The 17530-nt window shown below is 46.1% G+C and overlaps 1 protein-coding gene across 3 annotated transcripts; it reads right to left on the bottom strand.

Annotated features, from left to right (window-relative positions):
* Positions 1–218: 218 nt before the first annotated feature.
* LOC110486158 (TANK-binding kinase 1-binding protein 1) lies at positions 219–16245 on the bottom strand. Of its 3 annotated transcripts, none has more exons than XM_036940808.1 (11): positions 16149–16245; positions 8941–9197; positions 6292–6420; positions 5927–6031; positions 4498–4672; positions 4204–4406; positions 3948–4009; positions 3714–3823; positions 2939–3426; positions 1972–2229; positions 219–1793 (listed from the first exon to the last, which is right to left on the bottom strand). In XM_036940808.1, the coding sequence occupies exons 2-11, from the start codon at positions 9172–9174 to the stop codon at positions 1665–1667; spliced, it is 1893 nt and encodes a 630-aa protein (XP_036796703.1). In that variant the 5' UTR covers positions 9175–9197; positions 16149–16245; the 3' UTR covers positions 219–1664. The 3 variants fall into 3 exon arrangements, with proteins under 3 accessions (XP_036796703.1, XP_021413229.2, XP_036796704.1); XM_021557554.2 differs by having other exon boundaries at positions 4498–4648; XM_036940809.1 differs by lacking the exon at positions 16149–16245 and adding an exon at positions 15839–16007.
* Positions 16246–17530: the final 1285 nt, after the last annotated feature.

Genomic DNA, 17530 nt, shown 5'->3' with positions numbered 1-17530 from the left:
AGCTATTGTAAGCAGTTGTTTAACTGGAATAATCTATTTTACTACTGCCCAATGCAGGGAATGTAAAATGCCTATAGATCGAGATTCAACATATTCCCCTATGAGTTTACGTCTATAATGAATTGAATGTGGAACCCATGTGGAACTCAGTCCAACCAGTTGCTGTTTAACAGACCAGTCATTGAAGGCTGAGTTAAGCTAAGGTTCAACCAGGTATACCATTTTTGAAATTCAGTTTTTTTATTATTTGCGTTACAGAAATCCCGAAAGATGACTATATAAAGAGAGAACTAAGCCTCCATGATTCTACGGAAGGGGAAGGGGGAAAAAAAAGATTTGGAAAAGGAATACTGTAGTGTCTTGGAATTCAATGTGAACACATGGGTTCATGTCCCTTTTCAAATGTCATTCCTTCATCTCTGATTCCACTCCTGTATCTCAGTACTGTTCCGTCTCATTGGCAGAGTCTCTTGGTCTTCCTCTAGAAGCGATCCAGCATTTAAATGTTTTTATTTTTTATTGTGGTTGATTGCAGTGTTACCTTCTATGGTATCTATACTAATGGCATTGTCTTTCGACGGGTGGCGTCACTCTTGCGCGACACTTGTCCCTCAACTGATTGATAAGTACCAAAAGATCTGAGGTAAGACAATGTACTGATGGTAGAACCCCATCCAGTGTCTTTGGATCATATTGATTGCTGTGCACATTTCCGAATTGGCTGAGTTGAGAAATCAGCTGATGTTCTGGTAATGTGTTGTGTATCTGTCAAATTCCTGTCCGGTGGGTTTTAAATGTGTTGCTGTGAATTGTGTTGACATCCTGTAGGCAAAGTACCGGAGATGACTGCATATAAAGTGTCCGTATTCTGAGATTCACAAATCATCCACGGAGAACAACAGCCTGGAATCACTGTACAGCGCCTACAAACCAGAACATCTTCAGACTGTTATTTACCCTAGTTTTAATCACTTATGGTACAATATCATAAATCCCTGAATGTCAATATATAAAGGAGTTTCTTACGAGGTACCTATAGAGGGCCATCCTATCCACTGTTTTAGGGTCCTCGACACACTGCCATAGCTCAACTATTTCTAGCCATTATCACCAACCCCTCTGTCACCCTTAACTTCATGTTATTTCATTACATTTTACAGAGACACGTGAGATGTTTTAAAGATTGTTCTTGAATCTCGACGACAAACTATTCAAGTTCCATTAGAACTAAATTGTAAAAAGTGCTGTGTACCTCTGTTATGAATATGCCCTTAAAGTCTGGGTGACGAGTTCATTCTGGTTTGACAGTGTAAACTTCGTGATAAAAGCATGTAGTTGGGCTGTGACCCATTATTGATGGGTTTTAAAAACAGTGTGAGGTAACCATGTCAAAGACCATACCTGATAACATGGGAGAGAGGGGGAGCATTCAGAAACAGCACTGGCCCTTGTTATAGCCCTAAACTAACATGGTCAAATACAGAGGTTAGGAAACTTTCCAGTTTAGAAAACGACTAGTATCACATCTAAATTTAGATGGATGATTCAGTGGATGCAGTCTGCCCTAGAGTGTCATATTGCAAAGGGGATCTGCAATCGATTTTCCTGATCATGGTTTAGGTTAGAATTTGGCAGGGTAAGTTGATCTGTGTCTTGGGGGGGGTTTAGATCTTGCTGTTCTCCAGGTGCGTGTCGATGTGTTTGATGAGGGCGTCGTCGGGGTAACCAGTGGGGAAGGTCAGCTGACACAGAGGGCAGCTCCGGGCGTCGTTCTCCTCCGTCTCCATCCACAACTGCAGGCAGCCAATCACAAAACTGCGTAAACGCTCAACTCGAAGGTAAACACTGTAAATGTACTCATTGTAATGACTAAAAAGAACCTGTTTTCTATTTGCATGTCACGTAAGGAAGCTCTTATTACTGCTATTGGGATACACTACTGAGCTCTGAACTCGAGCACCAACAACTCACATTGATGGAGGGCCAGGACTGGGCATGGTCTGCGTTCAGGTACCCTGGCAGGTGGCAGGCGAGGGTAGCCGGGTCCTTTAGGGCCAAGAAGGAAGGGCAGGGAGGGGGTTCCCGTGAGCTTACCCCCATGGCCCCCAGTGTCCTGGGAGGACTGGAGACCGGGGATGGGCACCTCCACTCCTCATCGTCAGACGACTGGGGTGGGGTGACCTGTGGGGTGGGGGCCGGGGGATCCTTCAGATGACAGAAGTGACGCCCCTGGATGGATTAGGGAGTAACATGTTATTTTAATGTTTTACAATGTTACTCCCTAAGAGAACTGTCATTAAAACGGGTGGTGGTGGTGGTGCGGTTAACCTTATTTTATACATGTATCTTAAAATAAATGCACTACCGTTCAAAAGTTCAGGGTCACTTAGACATTTCCTTGTTTTTGAAAGAAAAGCACTTAACATCAAATTGATCAGAAATACATTGTAGACGTTGTAAATGACTATTGTAGCTGGAAACGGCAGATTTGTAATGGAATATCTACATAGGTGGATTGTCAGCATTCCTCACTCCTGTGTTCCTATGGCATATTGTTAGCTAGTCCAAGTGTATCATTTGAAAAGGCTAATTGATCATTAGAAAACCCTTATGCAATTCTTAACAGTTTTAGCTGTGCTAACATAATTGCAAAAGGGTTTTCTAATGATCAATTCGCTAATCCAAGTTTATCATTTTATTTTAAGACTAACACAATGTGCCATTGGAACACAGGAGTGATGGTTGCTGATAATGGGCTTCTGTACGCCTTCATAGGTATTCCATAAAAAATCTGCACTTTCCAGCTACAATAGTAATTTACATTTATTCTGTATTTTATATTTCAATGGACAAAAAATGCTTTTCATTCAAAAACAAGGACATTTCTAAGTGACCCCAAGCTTTTGAATGGTAGTGTAAATACAAATATGGTGTGTACCTCTGCAGCTAGAGGGAAGCCCAGCTCCAGGGCATGGTGGTGGGGGCTACTGCTCAGGCTGGTGCCACCACCTCCTCCCCCTCCACCAGCACCTACAGCTCCACGGGCCGAGGCCGGCCGGGGAAGCCCCACCAGGGAAATCCTGGGCGGGCGGGAATAAGCCCCAGACTCCCCCATGTTCTTGGGCTTGGGCAGGGTGGAGATTGGGTCACGGAGCAGCCTGGGGGGGGGCCTCTGGTGGGCAGACGAGTCGGCCACCTCCGAGTAGCTGCGGCGCCCTTGGAAGCGGGCACGTAGCCGTTGGCTGGTTGGCCGGCAGGAGTAGGAGGCTGGGCCGGTGGGGGAGTAAGAGAGGCCAGTTGGGGAGTAGGATGCGGGGCCAGAAGGGGGTGAGGAAGGTGAGAGGGGAGGAGAGGGGTGGAGGCGGTCTGGGGAGGGGCGTTGGGAGGCCGGGGAGCGACGCTGGGGGGCTGGGGAGTGTCTCAGGACTGGAGGAGAGAGAATGGGATGGTTATTATCGTCCATTGCTACCTCTGTAGCCCAACTGATAGAGTATGGAGCTTGCAACACCAGGATAGTGGGTTCAATTCCCGGGACCACCAGTACGTAAAACGTATGCACACGTGACTAAGTCACTTTGGGTAAATGCATCCGCTAAATCGCATTTATTATTATTATTACATTAGTGTCCTTATTGGCACCCTCATTGGGCATTTTTGCAATTATACTCCATTCAACATCAATATGGAGAACAATTTTTGTGTTTTCTACTGACCCATCTGCTCGTGGGATGCCTTCCTGAGGATCTCCGTCTGTTTGACAGCCAGACCTCGCACACGCACCAGCTCCTCTGTCAGCTCAGTGTAGGCCAATGCCAGGTTCACCCTGCAAAGGAGGGACAAAAGTTGATCATCTCTCAATGTTAGGACTGCGTCCAAAATGTCACCCTGGTTATTCTATTGACAATAGCTACATGGCCGGAGTATTAGATGGGGCAGCTGTCGCTCACTGTTCATCTCCTGCCTTCTTTATCCATTCCATGTCACAGTGCTCACAGGGTGTGGTCACCTCCTGCTGGACAGAGACAGACGTGTGTGTCAGTGGAGGCTGCTGAGGGGAGGATGGCTCATAATAATGGACTGAAAGTAATGGAAACCATGTGTTTGATGCATTTGATACCATTCCATGTCTCCGCTCCAGCCATTACCATGAGACAGTCCTCCCCTAGTAAGGTCCCACCAGCCTCCTGTGTGTCACTATCTGACCTGTCTCTGTACATTCTGCTGCAGCTGTCTGATCTCTGCCTGCAGTCTCTGTAGCTCCTCCTTCATCGCCTTCTCTCTCTGACACGCACCCTGGGCCTGCTGCCGCGCTCCTTCTAGCTCCGCCTCCAACCGCTGCAGCTTCAGGTCGGACACGGCGTCCAGACTACGAGAGCTCTGCAGGGTTGGACCCCGCCCGTTCCGCTCTGTAGCACACATCCAGGCACAGTGAGAAACATACACACCCGCACTCACTCAAACATACACACACACACACACACACACACACACACTCACCGCGAGGCACGTCCAGACTGGTGTGTAGCTGTAGGTAATGAATGTTCTTGCTGTGCAGCTGAGCACTGAGTTTCTGCAGGGACCCCTCCCTCTGCGTCAGAGCTGACTCCAGACCACAGATACGCTCCATATGCTGCTCTGCTAGTGTTGTCTGACGGAGAGCACACACACGTGACTGCACACACACACCCGATGTAGGGTGTATATACACACACACACCCGATGTAGGGTGTATATACACATGCGGTTGTAGGGTGTACACACACACACACACACACACACACGGTTGTAGGGTGTATACGCACACACGCACACGGTTGTAGGGTGTATACGCACGCACACGGTTGTAGGGTGTATACGCACGCACGCACACGGATGTAGGGTGTATACGCACGCACGCACACGGATGTAGGGTGTATACGCACGCACGCACACGGATGTAGGGTGTATACGCACGCACGCACACGGATGTAGGGTGTATACGCACGCACGCACACGGATGTAGGGTGTATACGCACGCACGCACACGGATGTAGGGTGTATACGCACGCACGCACACGGATGTAGGGTGTATACGCACGCACGCACACGGATGTAGGGTGTATACGCACGCACGCACACGGATGTAGGGTGTATACGCACGCACGCACACGGATGTAGGGTGTATACGCACGCACGCACACGGATGTAGGGTGTATACGCACGCACGCACACGGATGTAGGGTGTATACGCACGCACGCACACGGATGTAGGGTGTATACGCACGCACGCACGCACACGGATGTAGGGTGTATAAGCACGCACGCACGCACACGGATGTAGGGTGTATAAGCACGCACGCACGCACACGGATGTAGGGTGTATACGCACGCACGCACGCACACGGATGTAGGGTGTATAAGCAAGCACGCACGCACACGGATGTAGGGTGTATAAGCAAGCACGCACGCACACGGATGTAGGGTGTATAAGCAAGCACGCACGCACACGGATGTAGGGTGTATAAGCAAGCACGCACGCACACGGATGTAGGGTGTATAAGCAAGCGCGCACGCACACGGATGTAGGGTGCATACGCGCGCACGGATGTAGGGTGCATACGCGCACGGATGTAGGGTGCACGCGCACGGATGTAGGGTGCATACGCACGCGCGCACGGATGTAGGGTGCATACGCACGCGCGCACGGATGTAGGGTGCATACGCACGCGCGCACGGATGTAGGGTGCATACGCACGCGCGCACGGATGTAGGGTGCATACGCACGCGCGCACGGATGTAGGGTGCATACGCACGCGCGCACGGATGTAGGGTGCATACGCACGGATGTAGGGTGCATACGCACGCGCGCACGGATGTAGGGTGCATACGCGCGCACAGTACTACTCATGGTGTCCAGAAGGGGACACTCTTTCCCACTGTTTCCTACCATCTTGTCCAGGTCTCTCTGAACGTTACTCTTCTCCATGTGGATCTTCTCATAGGCCTGAATCACATCCTCCAGCCTCTCCTCTCGCTCTTTACTCTTCTGGAGCTGAGGGAAAGTGGACATTTTCAAAGGGAAAAGTGTAGGAGAAAGAAATGTGTTCGATGTGCAGTTCCTCCCACCCCTCACCCTCCTTTCTCCTCTACTCCCTCTTTTCCAACCTCTCCCTCCCTATTCTATTCTCTCTTACCACCCTCCCTTCTCTTGTCTGCTCCCTCTCCCCTCTTCTTCTCTCTTCTCTCCCTCTTCACACTCGTCTCTCTTCTGTCTCCTTCCTCTCCCCTCCTCTCTCTTCCTCCATGTCTTACCTCCTGTGTGAGGGAGTTGACTCTCTGTTGCAGGTTGGTGGTCTCTGACTGCAGTAGGCTGGTCTCCTTGGGTTCACAGGAGCAGCACTGTAGGGTCCTCTCCTCCTCAAACTCACTGATCATAGGGAACTGAGGGAGAGAAGGAGGGGAGAGGAACAAGAGAAGGACAAAGGAGGCAAATCAGATGAGTAGGTGAGAAAGAAAGGAGATCAAAGGAAGACGGTGAGAATAGGACAAGGTGTGTCACAGCCCAAAACATAGGAGATGGAAAAAGCTAAAGTAGATGGAGAAAAATAGTACACCAGTGCAGGTCGAGGCCAGATTATCATTATTAGAGGTTAGAAAATAACCTTCCTCTACCATAAGCTTTTCCACTGTGAGTTTCAACTGAATAATGGCCTCATTCGGGTACGCCTGATTGTTTCAGTACTTTAAAAATCAACCCTTCCTTCCTTCCTCTCATGGGAGTACACACTGATCTAACTCCGTTGCATAGGCAAAAGCACCGGTTCCATAGAATAGCTTCTACCAATTCAGTCATGTAAAATCAGTGATACCCTTTTTAAAGGGATAGTTTGGGATTTTGGCAATGGAGCTCCAGCTACTTCGCCAGAGTCGGATGCACTCGTGGATACCGTTTGTATGTATCTGCATGCAGTTTGAAGAAAGTTGCTATCTAGCATTTGCACAATTGCTAACTAGCGTTATCACACTTACAGTGCCTTGCGAAAGTATTCGGCCCCCTTGAACTTTGCGACCTTTTGCCACATTTCAGGCTTCAAACATAAAGATATAAAACTGTATTTTTTTGTGAAGAATCAACAACAAGTGGGACACAATCATGAAGTGGAACGACATTTATTGGATATTTCAAACTTTTTTAACAAATCAAAAACTGAAAAATTGGGCGTGCAAAATTATTCAGCCCCCTTAAGTTAATACTTTGTAGCGCCACCTTTTGCTGTGATTACAGCTGTAAGTCGCTTGGGGTATGTCTCTATCAGTTTTGCACATCGAGAGACTGACATTTTTTCCCATTCCTCCTTGCAAAACAGCTCGAGCTCAGTGAGGTTGGATGGAGAGCATTTGTGAACAGCAGTTTTCAGTTCTTTCCACAGATTCTCGATTGGATTCAGGTCTGGACTTTGACTTGGCCATTCTAACACCTGGATATGTTTATTTTTGAACCATTCCATTGTAGATTTTGCTCTATGTTTTGGATCATTGTCTTGTTGGAAGACAAATCTCCGTCCCAGTCTCAGGTCTTTTGCAGACTCCATCAGGTTTTCTTCCAGAATGGTCCTGTATTTGGCTCCATCCATCTTCCCATCAATTTTAACCATCTTCCCTGTCCCTGCTGAAGAAAAGCAGGCCCAAACCATGATGCTGCCACCACCATGTTTGACAGTGGGGATGGTGTGTTCAGCTGTGTTGCTTTTACGCCAAACATAACGTTTTGCATTGTTGCCAAAAAGTTCAATTTTGGTTTCATCTGACCAGAGCACCTTCTTCCACATGTTTGGTGTGTCTCCCAGGTGGCTTGTGGCAAACTTTAAATGACACTTTTTATGGATATCTTTAAGAAATGGCTTTCTTCTTGCCACTCTTCCATAAAGGCCAGATTTGTGCAATATACGACTGATTGTTGTCCTATGGACAGAGTCTCCCACCTCAGCTGTAGATCTCTGCAGTTCATCCAGAGTGATCATGGGCCTCTTGGCTGCATCTCTGATCAGTCTTCTCCTTGTATGAGCTGAAAGTTTAGAGGGACGGCCAGGTCTTGGTAGATTTGCAGTGGTCTGATACTCCTTCCATTTCAATATTATCGCTTGCACAGTGCTCCTTGGGATGTTTAAAGCTTGGGAAATCTTTTTGTATCCAAATCCGGCTTTAAACTTCTTCACAACAGTATCTCGGACCTGCCTGGTGTGTTCCTTGTTCTTCATGACGCTCTCTGCGCTTTTAACGGAACCCTGAGACTATCACAGTGCAGGTGCATTTATACGGAGACTTGATTACACACAGGTGGATTGTATTTATCATCATTAGTCATTTAGGTCAACATTGGATCATTCAGAGATCCTCACTGAACTTCTGGAGAGAGTTTGCTGCACTGAAAGTAAAGGGGCTGAATAATTTTGCACGCCCAATTTTTCAGTTTTTGATTTGTTAAAAAAAGTTTGAAATATCCAATAAATGTCGTTCCACTTCATGATTGTGTCCCACTTGTTGTTGATTCTTCACAAAAAAAATACAGTTTTATATCTTTATGTTTGAAGCCTGAAATGTGGCAAAAGGTCGCAAAGTTCAAGGGGGCCGAATACTTTCGCATGGCACTGTATTAACTAGCATTAGCGCAATGACTGGAAGTCTATGGGATAACTAGTCTTTGTGCTAGGCTAGTTATTATTTTCTTTGTGAAACTACCTCCAACTTCTTTCATACTGGACTCAGACACATCAAAATGGTATCCAGAGTTAATCTGACTCTGGGGAAGTAGATAAAGGGCCAAAATCCAGAACTATCCCTTTAAGAGGGGAGACCTTTTTGACCAGGGCCGTAGGGCTTCCCTTTAAAGTTGAGCAGTATAAAGGGAATATGGTGCAATTTGGGACGTAGCCTCTGTGATTAAAGGATCAGTCAACCTACCTTGACCTCATAGTTCTTCAGCTTCCTCTTGATGCTGCTGTTCTCTCGCTCCAGGCTGGCCAATCGCGTCTTGATGTCATGGTAGGCGGCGGCCAGGGCGAAGTGGGAGGGGTACATGTCGTCTTGGATGGGTGAGGACGACCAGTTGACCCCCGACCCCAAGCCGCAGCCGTCATCCCTCAGCCCCTCGCCCCCGCCCAGGAGGCCCAGCTCGCCCCCGAAGAGAGACTCCATCCCTTAGGCAGATCAGTGGCTACCTGAGGGGGAACACAGGAAGGAGGGTAAGTCATTAGAGCCAGTCATTCTGTAATGCTGACGTTATGAAATGCAATACCCACAGTCAAAGCAGAACAGTCTGTCTGTTTCCTAAATGGGTGTCATTTGGAAACTATTTAGGATTTTTATCAGAAAATGCTCTCTTCTTTCCCATTCATGTGGGACTGAGATGTATAGGTGGATCTACACACACACACAACAGATCGCGTTGACACATTTCAAGTCTCAAAGTATCTTATAAAACTGGGATTTTGGAGTGAAGAACAATCACTTCAACAACGTCAAACAACACTGTAACTAATGTCAGATGACTTGTAAACAGACCACAGCGCCCCTTGCATGGAAGGCTAGGATAACCGGAAGGATATCACTTCATAGCAGCATGAAGGCAACAGGGCAGCTGCGCCACCCATAAGGCCTCTTCCAGTTCAGTGAACACACACTACGGTCCCCAGGCCTTCCGAGGGAACAGAAGGCCATGGTCGTTCCGGCGCTAGCCTCTCTCTGCCAGCCACTCTCCTTCTCGCAGCAGGTGGCGCTAACGAGGCTCAAATGGCAGAGCGACGGGCCCTGGCGCAGCTCTGGTGTGAGTGAGAGCCATGGCCGACAGGGCATATAGAGGGGTCGTGTGCCAACCCTGCCAAGCAGTCTGTCCGCAGTCTAGGCCACACATCGCCCGCTCCATCTGCCACCGTTTAAATCCGGTTGGCTGTTGCCATGAACGTTGTACCATCCCGCATCCTGAAACATTAAAAAAAACACCTTGTTTCTTTGAGTGCTCCCCCTCCCTTCTCATTTGGGAAATCTGGAATACTCAACTAAAGAGATGTATAGATGCGTCATTGGCTGCTGTAGCCTAGATCTAGGCCAAACCAACTGTCACACGTACAGACAGCCATCGCTTGTGTATGTGGAAGGTTTCCTGGTCCGAAACACATTAAGGTGGCCAACGCTGTAACGATAATATATTCAATATCAAAGTATCCATACCACTCCATATCGAAAATGTATATTCCCCTGAAGTATTTTCCCCTTCCCCTCTCCAAAAACAAATACATAAACAAAACAAATATACATTATGCATACACATAATCATGCTGAAATCCCCTGGCCTGCAAAGGCTGCTGGGCTGAATCATAGTCTGTTAAGCTCAGCTTGGCTCATATTTTTACAATTACAGGAGACCCGAGAGAGTGGTGCTCTTTTGATGTTGTTTGTTCTGCCAGCTGCATCTCTCAATTTCTGATTCGACATCATTCAACATCTCCGTAGCAGAGGCATGAATAGATACGGAAACAGCCCAATGAAAGTAAGGCCCTCCAGCTTAGACTTCACACAGGAATACCACAGTGAACCATGTGTTTCAAAGTGCCCTAGAGTCACTTTCTGAGTACCCACATGGTCAACAACCCTCCACCCCCCCCCCCCCCCCCCCCCCCAAAAAAAAAAAGATACCACTAGAAACCAATCTGGGATCTTATTTTACAAAGTCTTACCCAGCACAATTGCCCCTTCTGGGATGAATAATAACACAAGTTGTATTGGATTGCATTGAAACCATGTTAACAGATATAAACCAGTTGTTTCCCCACCTAACCACCCTTGTCCCTGGAGGTCGGGAACTGCAGCTGCCACAATGCTCCAGGGGGCTGGTGCCGTTGCATCCTGTGTAATGCCCACGAGATTCGCCCGTTGGAGACGAGCCGCTTTTCCAGTTGAAGGGGCAACTCTGCAGTTGCAACATGCATTTTTGAACGTAGGAATCAACGATATACACTCAGTGTACAAAACATTAGGAACACTGGCTCTCACCACGACACAGACTGACCGGGTGAATCCAGGTGAAAGCTATGATCCCATATTGACGTCACGTGTTAAATCCACTTCGATCAGTGTAGATGAAGGGGAGGAGACGGGTTGAAGAAGGATTTTTAAGCCTTGAGACAAGTAAGATGTGGATTGTGGTATGTGTGCCGTTCAGAGGGTGAATGGGCAAGACAAAAAATATTTAAGTGCCTTTGAACGGGGCACGGTAGGAGGTGCCAGGCGCACCGGTTCGAGTGTGTCGAGAACTGCAACGCTGCTGGGTTTTTCCACACTCAACAGTTTCCTGTGTGTATAAAGAATGGTTCACCACCCAAAGGAGATCCTGCCAACTTGACACAACTGTGGGAAGCATCGGAGTACACATGGGGACGGCATCCCTGTTGAACACTTTCGACGCCTTGTAGAGTCCACGCCCCGACGAATTGGAGCTGTCATGAGGGCAAAAGGGGGGTGCAACTCAAAATTAGATAGGTGTTCCTAATGTTCTGTCCACTCAGCACAGACCCCTTGATTCTTGAAGAATAGAACGAATAAATGCCTCATGAGCTTAGTTCAACTGTCGTACCCCATTGGAACAGCAATTCTAAATGCATTTCACTCCAATGTTTTTAAACATGGTAAATGTAAACAAACACTGTATAGCCACAAAACATGGTTAAAACCTTTGCATTTGATAGAAGTTTTGAGTGGTTACATTTCACCAGCCTCATCTTTCAGCCTGTTAACAAACCAGAGGCAGGGGTGCCCACCTTGTCATTGTTTCAATGGCAGATTGGCCCCTATAGCACAATGTTTATGCAACCAAGCGGCAAACGCTCCCTGCCAACCCGCCACTGTTTGAGTCTCTAAGCGCGTCTTCATCGCCCGAGGGAGGAGACAGCTGGATGGGTGAAAGACAGATGACAACTGGATTAATGAGTTGGTTAGATCTACTGTACACCAGATCTACTGTACAACAGAGCATCACAATAGAGTCTGTTATGAATGGGGTTTTGTTGTTTGTTCAAGGTTTTTAAATCTGAGGCGGGAGTAAAGAGTTGTTTGTGATACAGAATATCAAGACACTTGACAGTGTGCGAGTTGCAAAGTTTTAAGTCGGGGATGTCCTAACTTTTCTGTGGACCCGTCCCGCAAGTACGTGTTTACATTTGTGCCTCTATGCATGTGGATCCATAGAAATATGCACCTCTGCCAATTTTCCTCTTTTCCAAGTCTCCTTTGGTTGCAAATGGTTTGCATTTCTACCTGGACTGGAGCCTAGCCTAAAGACAGTTCTACTTCTGCCGAGAAGGGTCGAGCATCTTTCCTTTACTAACACCTACACACACACACACACACACACACACACACAGTACGCACACACATGCATTTACTAACACCTACACACAAACCCACACATGCATCAACTCACTGACTCACACTGCACACACACATCCTCTCTCTGTTCAGAAAGCAGAGGACGAATTAGCTACAGTGAAACACGAGCTGCTTAGCGAGCCCATTCACCCCAAGGCCAATCAGAACAAGCCCATATGTCAATGTCACATGGCTAATTCATATTTTAATGTTCCGGATATCAGCCAGAATGGATGCCCCGAGCTAACACTAGCTTAGCCCAATGTGCTGTAGAGATTCAATATGCTTCTTTGCTTTGGTTCAGTTTTAGCTTAGCACAATGCTTCTGTAAACCAGCTACTGCAATGGTTTAGCGTCATAGTACGCTTCAGTGCTGCATTTGTTTGTTATATGTAAGTAAGTAGCCTTGCACGAGTGAGCCAGAACGGCTCATAGATGCAGGAGCCTATTTCCAGTTTCTGTAGCGTGAGGAAGCTTGATGTACAAGTACACCCACCGGACAGGACGCTTGACTATGGCAGGGCCTTACCCTCAATTTCCTTAATGCTGAGTGCCAAGCAGACGCAGAGATCGGGTCCCATTTTTACCTTCTTTCAATCTCAGGGTGGACACTCTGACCACAAGGCCAGTGAGTTGGTCTTCAGGCAGGCCCACACGTAAATCCCCAGATGAATGTTGAACTCCGCTCCGGTAAATTGGTCATAGCCTTACTGCTTATCTTGTACTCAGGTCAAATACTTGTAAGATGGATGGCTGCATCGATCATATTGGCCACTTCAGTGTAGGGAGAATGACACCGAAGGTTGACACTTACAAAAGGTACAGGACTGGCAGTGGATACTTTAAAGCTGGAGTCCTTCATTTAAACGGCAACAAAGCAGTCACCCCGCCTCTGATTTGGTAATAAGCTGATGGATGGCCTGAAGAAATGTAACCACTCTCAAATTCATACACACGGCTAAGGATGCACGTTTTGAGGATATAGAGTGTTGATTTACATTGTTTATAAACGTTGGGAGTAAAACAAGCTTATATTTTGGGTTCTGATGGGGTACGACAGTTGAACTAAAGCTCATGAGACAAGTTATAGTCTTCAAGAATCAATGGGTATATAAAATGTATTTCTAAGTTTAAAAAAAAAAAGAAATAAATGGATGCATCAACTAGCTTTAAAGGCAATTTCCGATTGAGCTAACATCTGCAGCCTTTACCATGAATACAGTCTCGGCGAACGCAGAAACGTTGCCTTTACATTTCTAGCACGTCTTCAGCGCTACGGATTGAATCAAGCCCTTAGAATGTGCATGGTCCTGGCAAAGACAAACAAATGGAATGAAAACAATGTCTTAAGGAATGTAGAGATGGAGCAACAAAAACAAAGGAAAGGGGGAGGAGCGAGGAAGAGGATGGCGGGATAGAGGGTGTCCTTGAGGATTGGCACCATCCTATATGTGAGGGGAGAACTGAGGCCAGTACTCGGGGGAGGGGTCAAAAGCTTGAATAGATAGTGGCCTATGTGCTTTGTGAGGTGGAGATGAGTAACCTAGTTCTGACAGGACAGAGAGAGAGGGAAGGAGATATATATATATATAATCTCAGAGCTGCCCCAGTGGGTTACAGCGAGCCAGAGACCTAATCCACAGCAGCCCTGTGCAGAAAAGCATCTATACGTCAGACACACACCCTGGTGACGTACCGAAAGCCACCAATGGGAAAGGGAAAACGGTTTGACTTGAGTTCTAATCTTTCCCATCAACCTTCATATTACACCAAGCCCCACCAAGCCCCAATTGAATGCTGTGCTCCTAACAAAATAAACCCAATACAATCATACAGCCAAAAGGCACAACAAATAATGTAGCATTAGGGCATTGTTGCACATGGCTAGCTGTTGATAACAGGGTGTAAATGGTGGTGGGTGAGGGTGTCTCACCTCCACATAATATAGGATTGTAAATTCCAAATGGCACCCTTTTCACTATAGTGCACTATTTATGACCAAAAGTAGTGCACTGTGAAGGGAATAGGGTGCTATTTGGAATGCACACCCTTAACCTCTCTTGCAGTAGACCTGGTGGAACATGTTACATAATAGACTACATCATCATCATTATCACTGTCAACAGCCCACGACCATGTTTCATCATGCCTCAAGTGCTGTACAGGCCTATCTGTACGGTCTTCTCCAGTAATGGATTTGACTTGCACTCTGAAAAGCAATGAGTGACAATGCCTCCAGAAAGCTATAGGTTTGAAAGATCAATGAGGGGAATGTTCAATATCGCTATGCGCACATGCTTAATCATTGCGGTTGGAATGGAAGGGCTTAGTGGTCTGAGAACAGAAGTTTCCAAATAGCCTACTTGATTTCAGGAGGGACATTAAGTGATAGGCCTTTTAAGCAAGACACCAGACACTTAACCTTGAACGTTTCCATAAACAGCTGTATCAAAATAAATCATTGAAATCTGTCGAATAAAAAAATCAAGACATGACTTTTAGGCAAACCTGATTTCTTACTAAAATAGATTTAAGACGAGTAGCATAACCTTTAACAGTAACATAACTTAAACTGAGTAAAACTCTCATGTCAAGACGTCACTCTCCAAAGTACCCCCAGATACAGTTGTTACCGCCTATACCCCAAAGCGGAATGTCAAGCATATGGAGATGCTATTCGCTGTTCCTCTCGCTAACAGCCTCTGACTGGTTCGCTGGGTGGTTAATGGCCAGTCAATTACTCACGGTGGCCGGTGAGCCGCGCTTTAGGACCATGCACAGAAGGATCGATTCCTCTGATTTAATGGATTCTCTCTGTTTGTTTCCACAAATGCACGTCCAGCTGTATTTCTTTATGGCACATATACATACGATGGTCATGGTCTGTCATAGTAGGGACATTTCAACGTTTCAGCAGAACAACTTAGGTCTTTGAAAGACCAACGGATGGTGTTTACATAATTGAACACAAATGTCAAGCACCATGTTTGATCAAGGCCATTTTCTTTTGAATAAACTTCCGTTGACCTACCTGGTGTATAATGAACTTGGTGACTGTTATCATATAGTGATGGTTCATAGACATAGTTACCAAGGTAACTTCGTTTTTAGCACGTAGGCTGCGTTTGTATTTAAAAAATATATATATATTTAAGTGAGACAACCATTTTGGTCTGAAGCATTGTCAACATTGAGCATTCAGCACCACTAGCAAGTGAACAGCGCAAGTTTGTCTACGCTGCTAAACCAGTCGGGAACTGTCCAGTGTACGATGATCTCTCAAAGCCACATGCACCAACATTAGGACAATAAAGGAGTTAGGTCAAGACAGTTACCAGAACACAACAATCAATCACGTGCATGAATATCTCCGCAAGCAACAACCACGTCGTATGCTACGTGTGGTTGTGTAGACGACATGTTTCCTGTGATTACTTACAATAGAGCTTCTATATCGTTTCCCTCCTTGCGGCAAGACACTAGTGCTCGTTGCCATTCTCACTTTGTAGTGCAATCAGTAGCTAACCTAGTCTACAACATGGCTGTATACAGCGACGCAGCTCTCTCCATCTCTCCCAACGGAAAAAAAATGAGCTCGCGCTTTTTCCCTTCTTCCTCATATCGAGCCCTTTTTTATAAATATATACAAAAACGTTGCCGTGAGCGTTACTTAACACCTGTTAAATTAAAAATTACTCTACAAAGGCACAACAATAAACACTGTCAAACAAATACCACGATATACTTACGCTTCCTCGTGAGAAACTGTGAAAAATTCATTGCGAGAAAGGGGGTCAAAACCGTTCATTTGCGGTTTACATCGACAATGGTTGGATTGTGGATGCTTGTGACGCGCCCCCCCCCCCCCCCCCCCCCCCACCCCGTCAACCCCTCTTTACACTCCCATTCTGTGATGAACCGAACCGTTTTTACCAATAGAAGACGATGAAATAGGTTGGAGCAAGGTTCAGAAAAGACCAAGGAGTAACACATCAGAAGATCACTGACATGTGAGAGTTTATGGCCAAGAATATAACAAGATAATAGGAAAAAAACTAAGCATCACATCCCCATATCATATAGGATAGCTTGTGTTCAGTAGTCATATTCTTTGCCTCATGGATCTCTGGTTGCATAACTGCCTTCATCAGAAGAAATAAAACATTTTTAAAAAATATATTCTGACACAAAGTGCTGACGTCGAACCTTGATTAGATTGTTGTATAAATAGATTGATTCATTTTATCTCAATTATGGCAGTTTATTTATTTATGCTGTCCCCATTGAGTGATGGAGATTTTTATGAGAAGAAATTCTCTCTAATCCAGATATGCACAGGTCTTGAAATAAAAGGGGTTCTAGATAATCTTTGTGTGTCAACTGTGAGGAAAAATAGATATGGGATTTTGTAGAAAATGTATTGCATGCTACAGTGTCCCCAATGTACCTGCTCTCAGGGCATGAACCAATTGGAACTTCTAACAGAATGTGATCATTGCAGATGGTGGTTTTTGTTGACTGCACAGTATATCGCCATGATCTGTCGTTATGTTTGGAGGAAAAAGGGGGAGGCTTGCAAACCGAAGAACACCATCCCAAGAGTGGGGGTGCTTTGCTGCAGGAGGGACTGGTGCACTTCACAAAATAGATGGCATCATGAGGAAAGAAAATTATGTGGATATATTGAAGCAACATCTCAAGACACCAGTCTTCCAAATGGACAATGACCCTAAGCATACTTTCAAAGTTGTGGCAAAATGGCTTAAGGACAACAAAGTCAAGGTATTGGAGTGGCCTTCACAAAGCTCTGACATCAATCCTATAGAACATTTGTGGGCAGAACTGAAAAAGTGTGTGCGAGCAAGGAGGCCTACAAACCTGACTCAGTTACACCAGCTAGGAGGAATGGGCCAAAATTCACCCACCTTTATATGGGAAGCTTGTGGGAGGCTACCCGAAACAATTGACTCAAGTTAAACAATTTAAAGGCAATGCTACCAAATACTAATTGTTTATGTAAACTTCTGACTCATTGGGAATGTGATGAAAGAAATAAAAGCTGAAGTATAGAATTCTTTCTACTGATTTCTGACGTGCTGTTCCTTCTTTTTCCGTAGAAGGCGTAGACTCA

The sequence above is a fragment of the Oncorhynchus mykiss genome, chromosome 13 (assembly GCF_013265735.2).
Source record: "Oncorhynchus mykiss isolate Arlee chromosome 13, USDA_OmykA_1.1, whole genome shotgun sequence".
In the NCBI taxonomy this organism is placed as follows: Eukaryota; Metazoa; Chordata; class Actinopteri; order Salmoniformes; family Salmonidae; genus Oncorhynchus; species Oncorhynchus mykiss.
The sequence above is the reverse complement of the archived record's forward strand: the minus strand, read 5'-3'. Positions and strand labels throughout refer to the sequence as shown.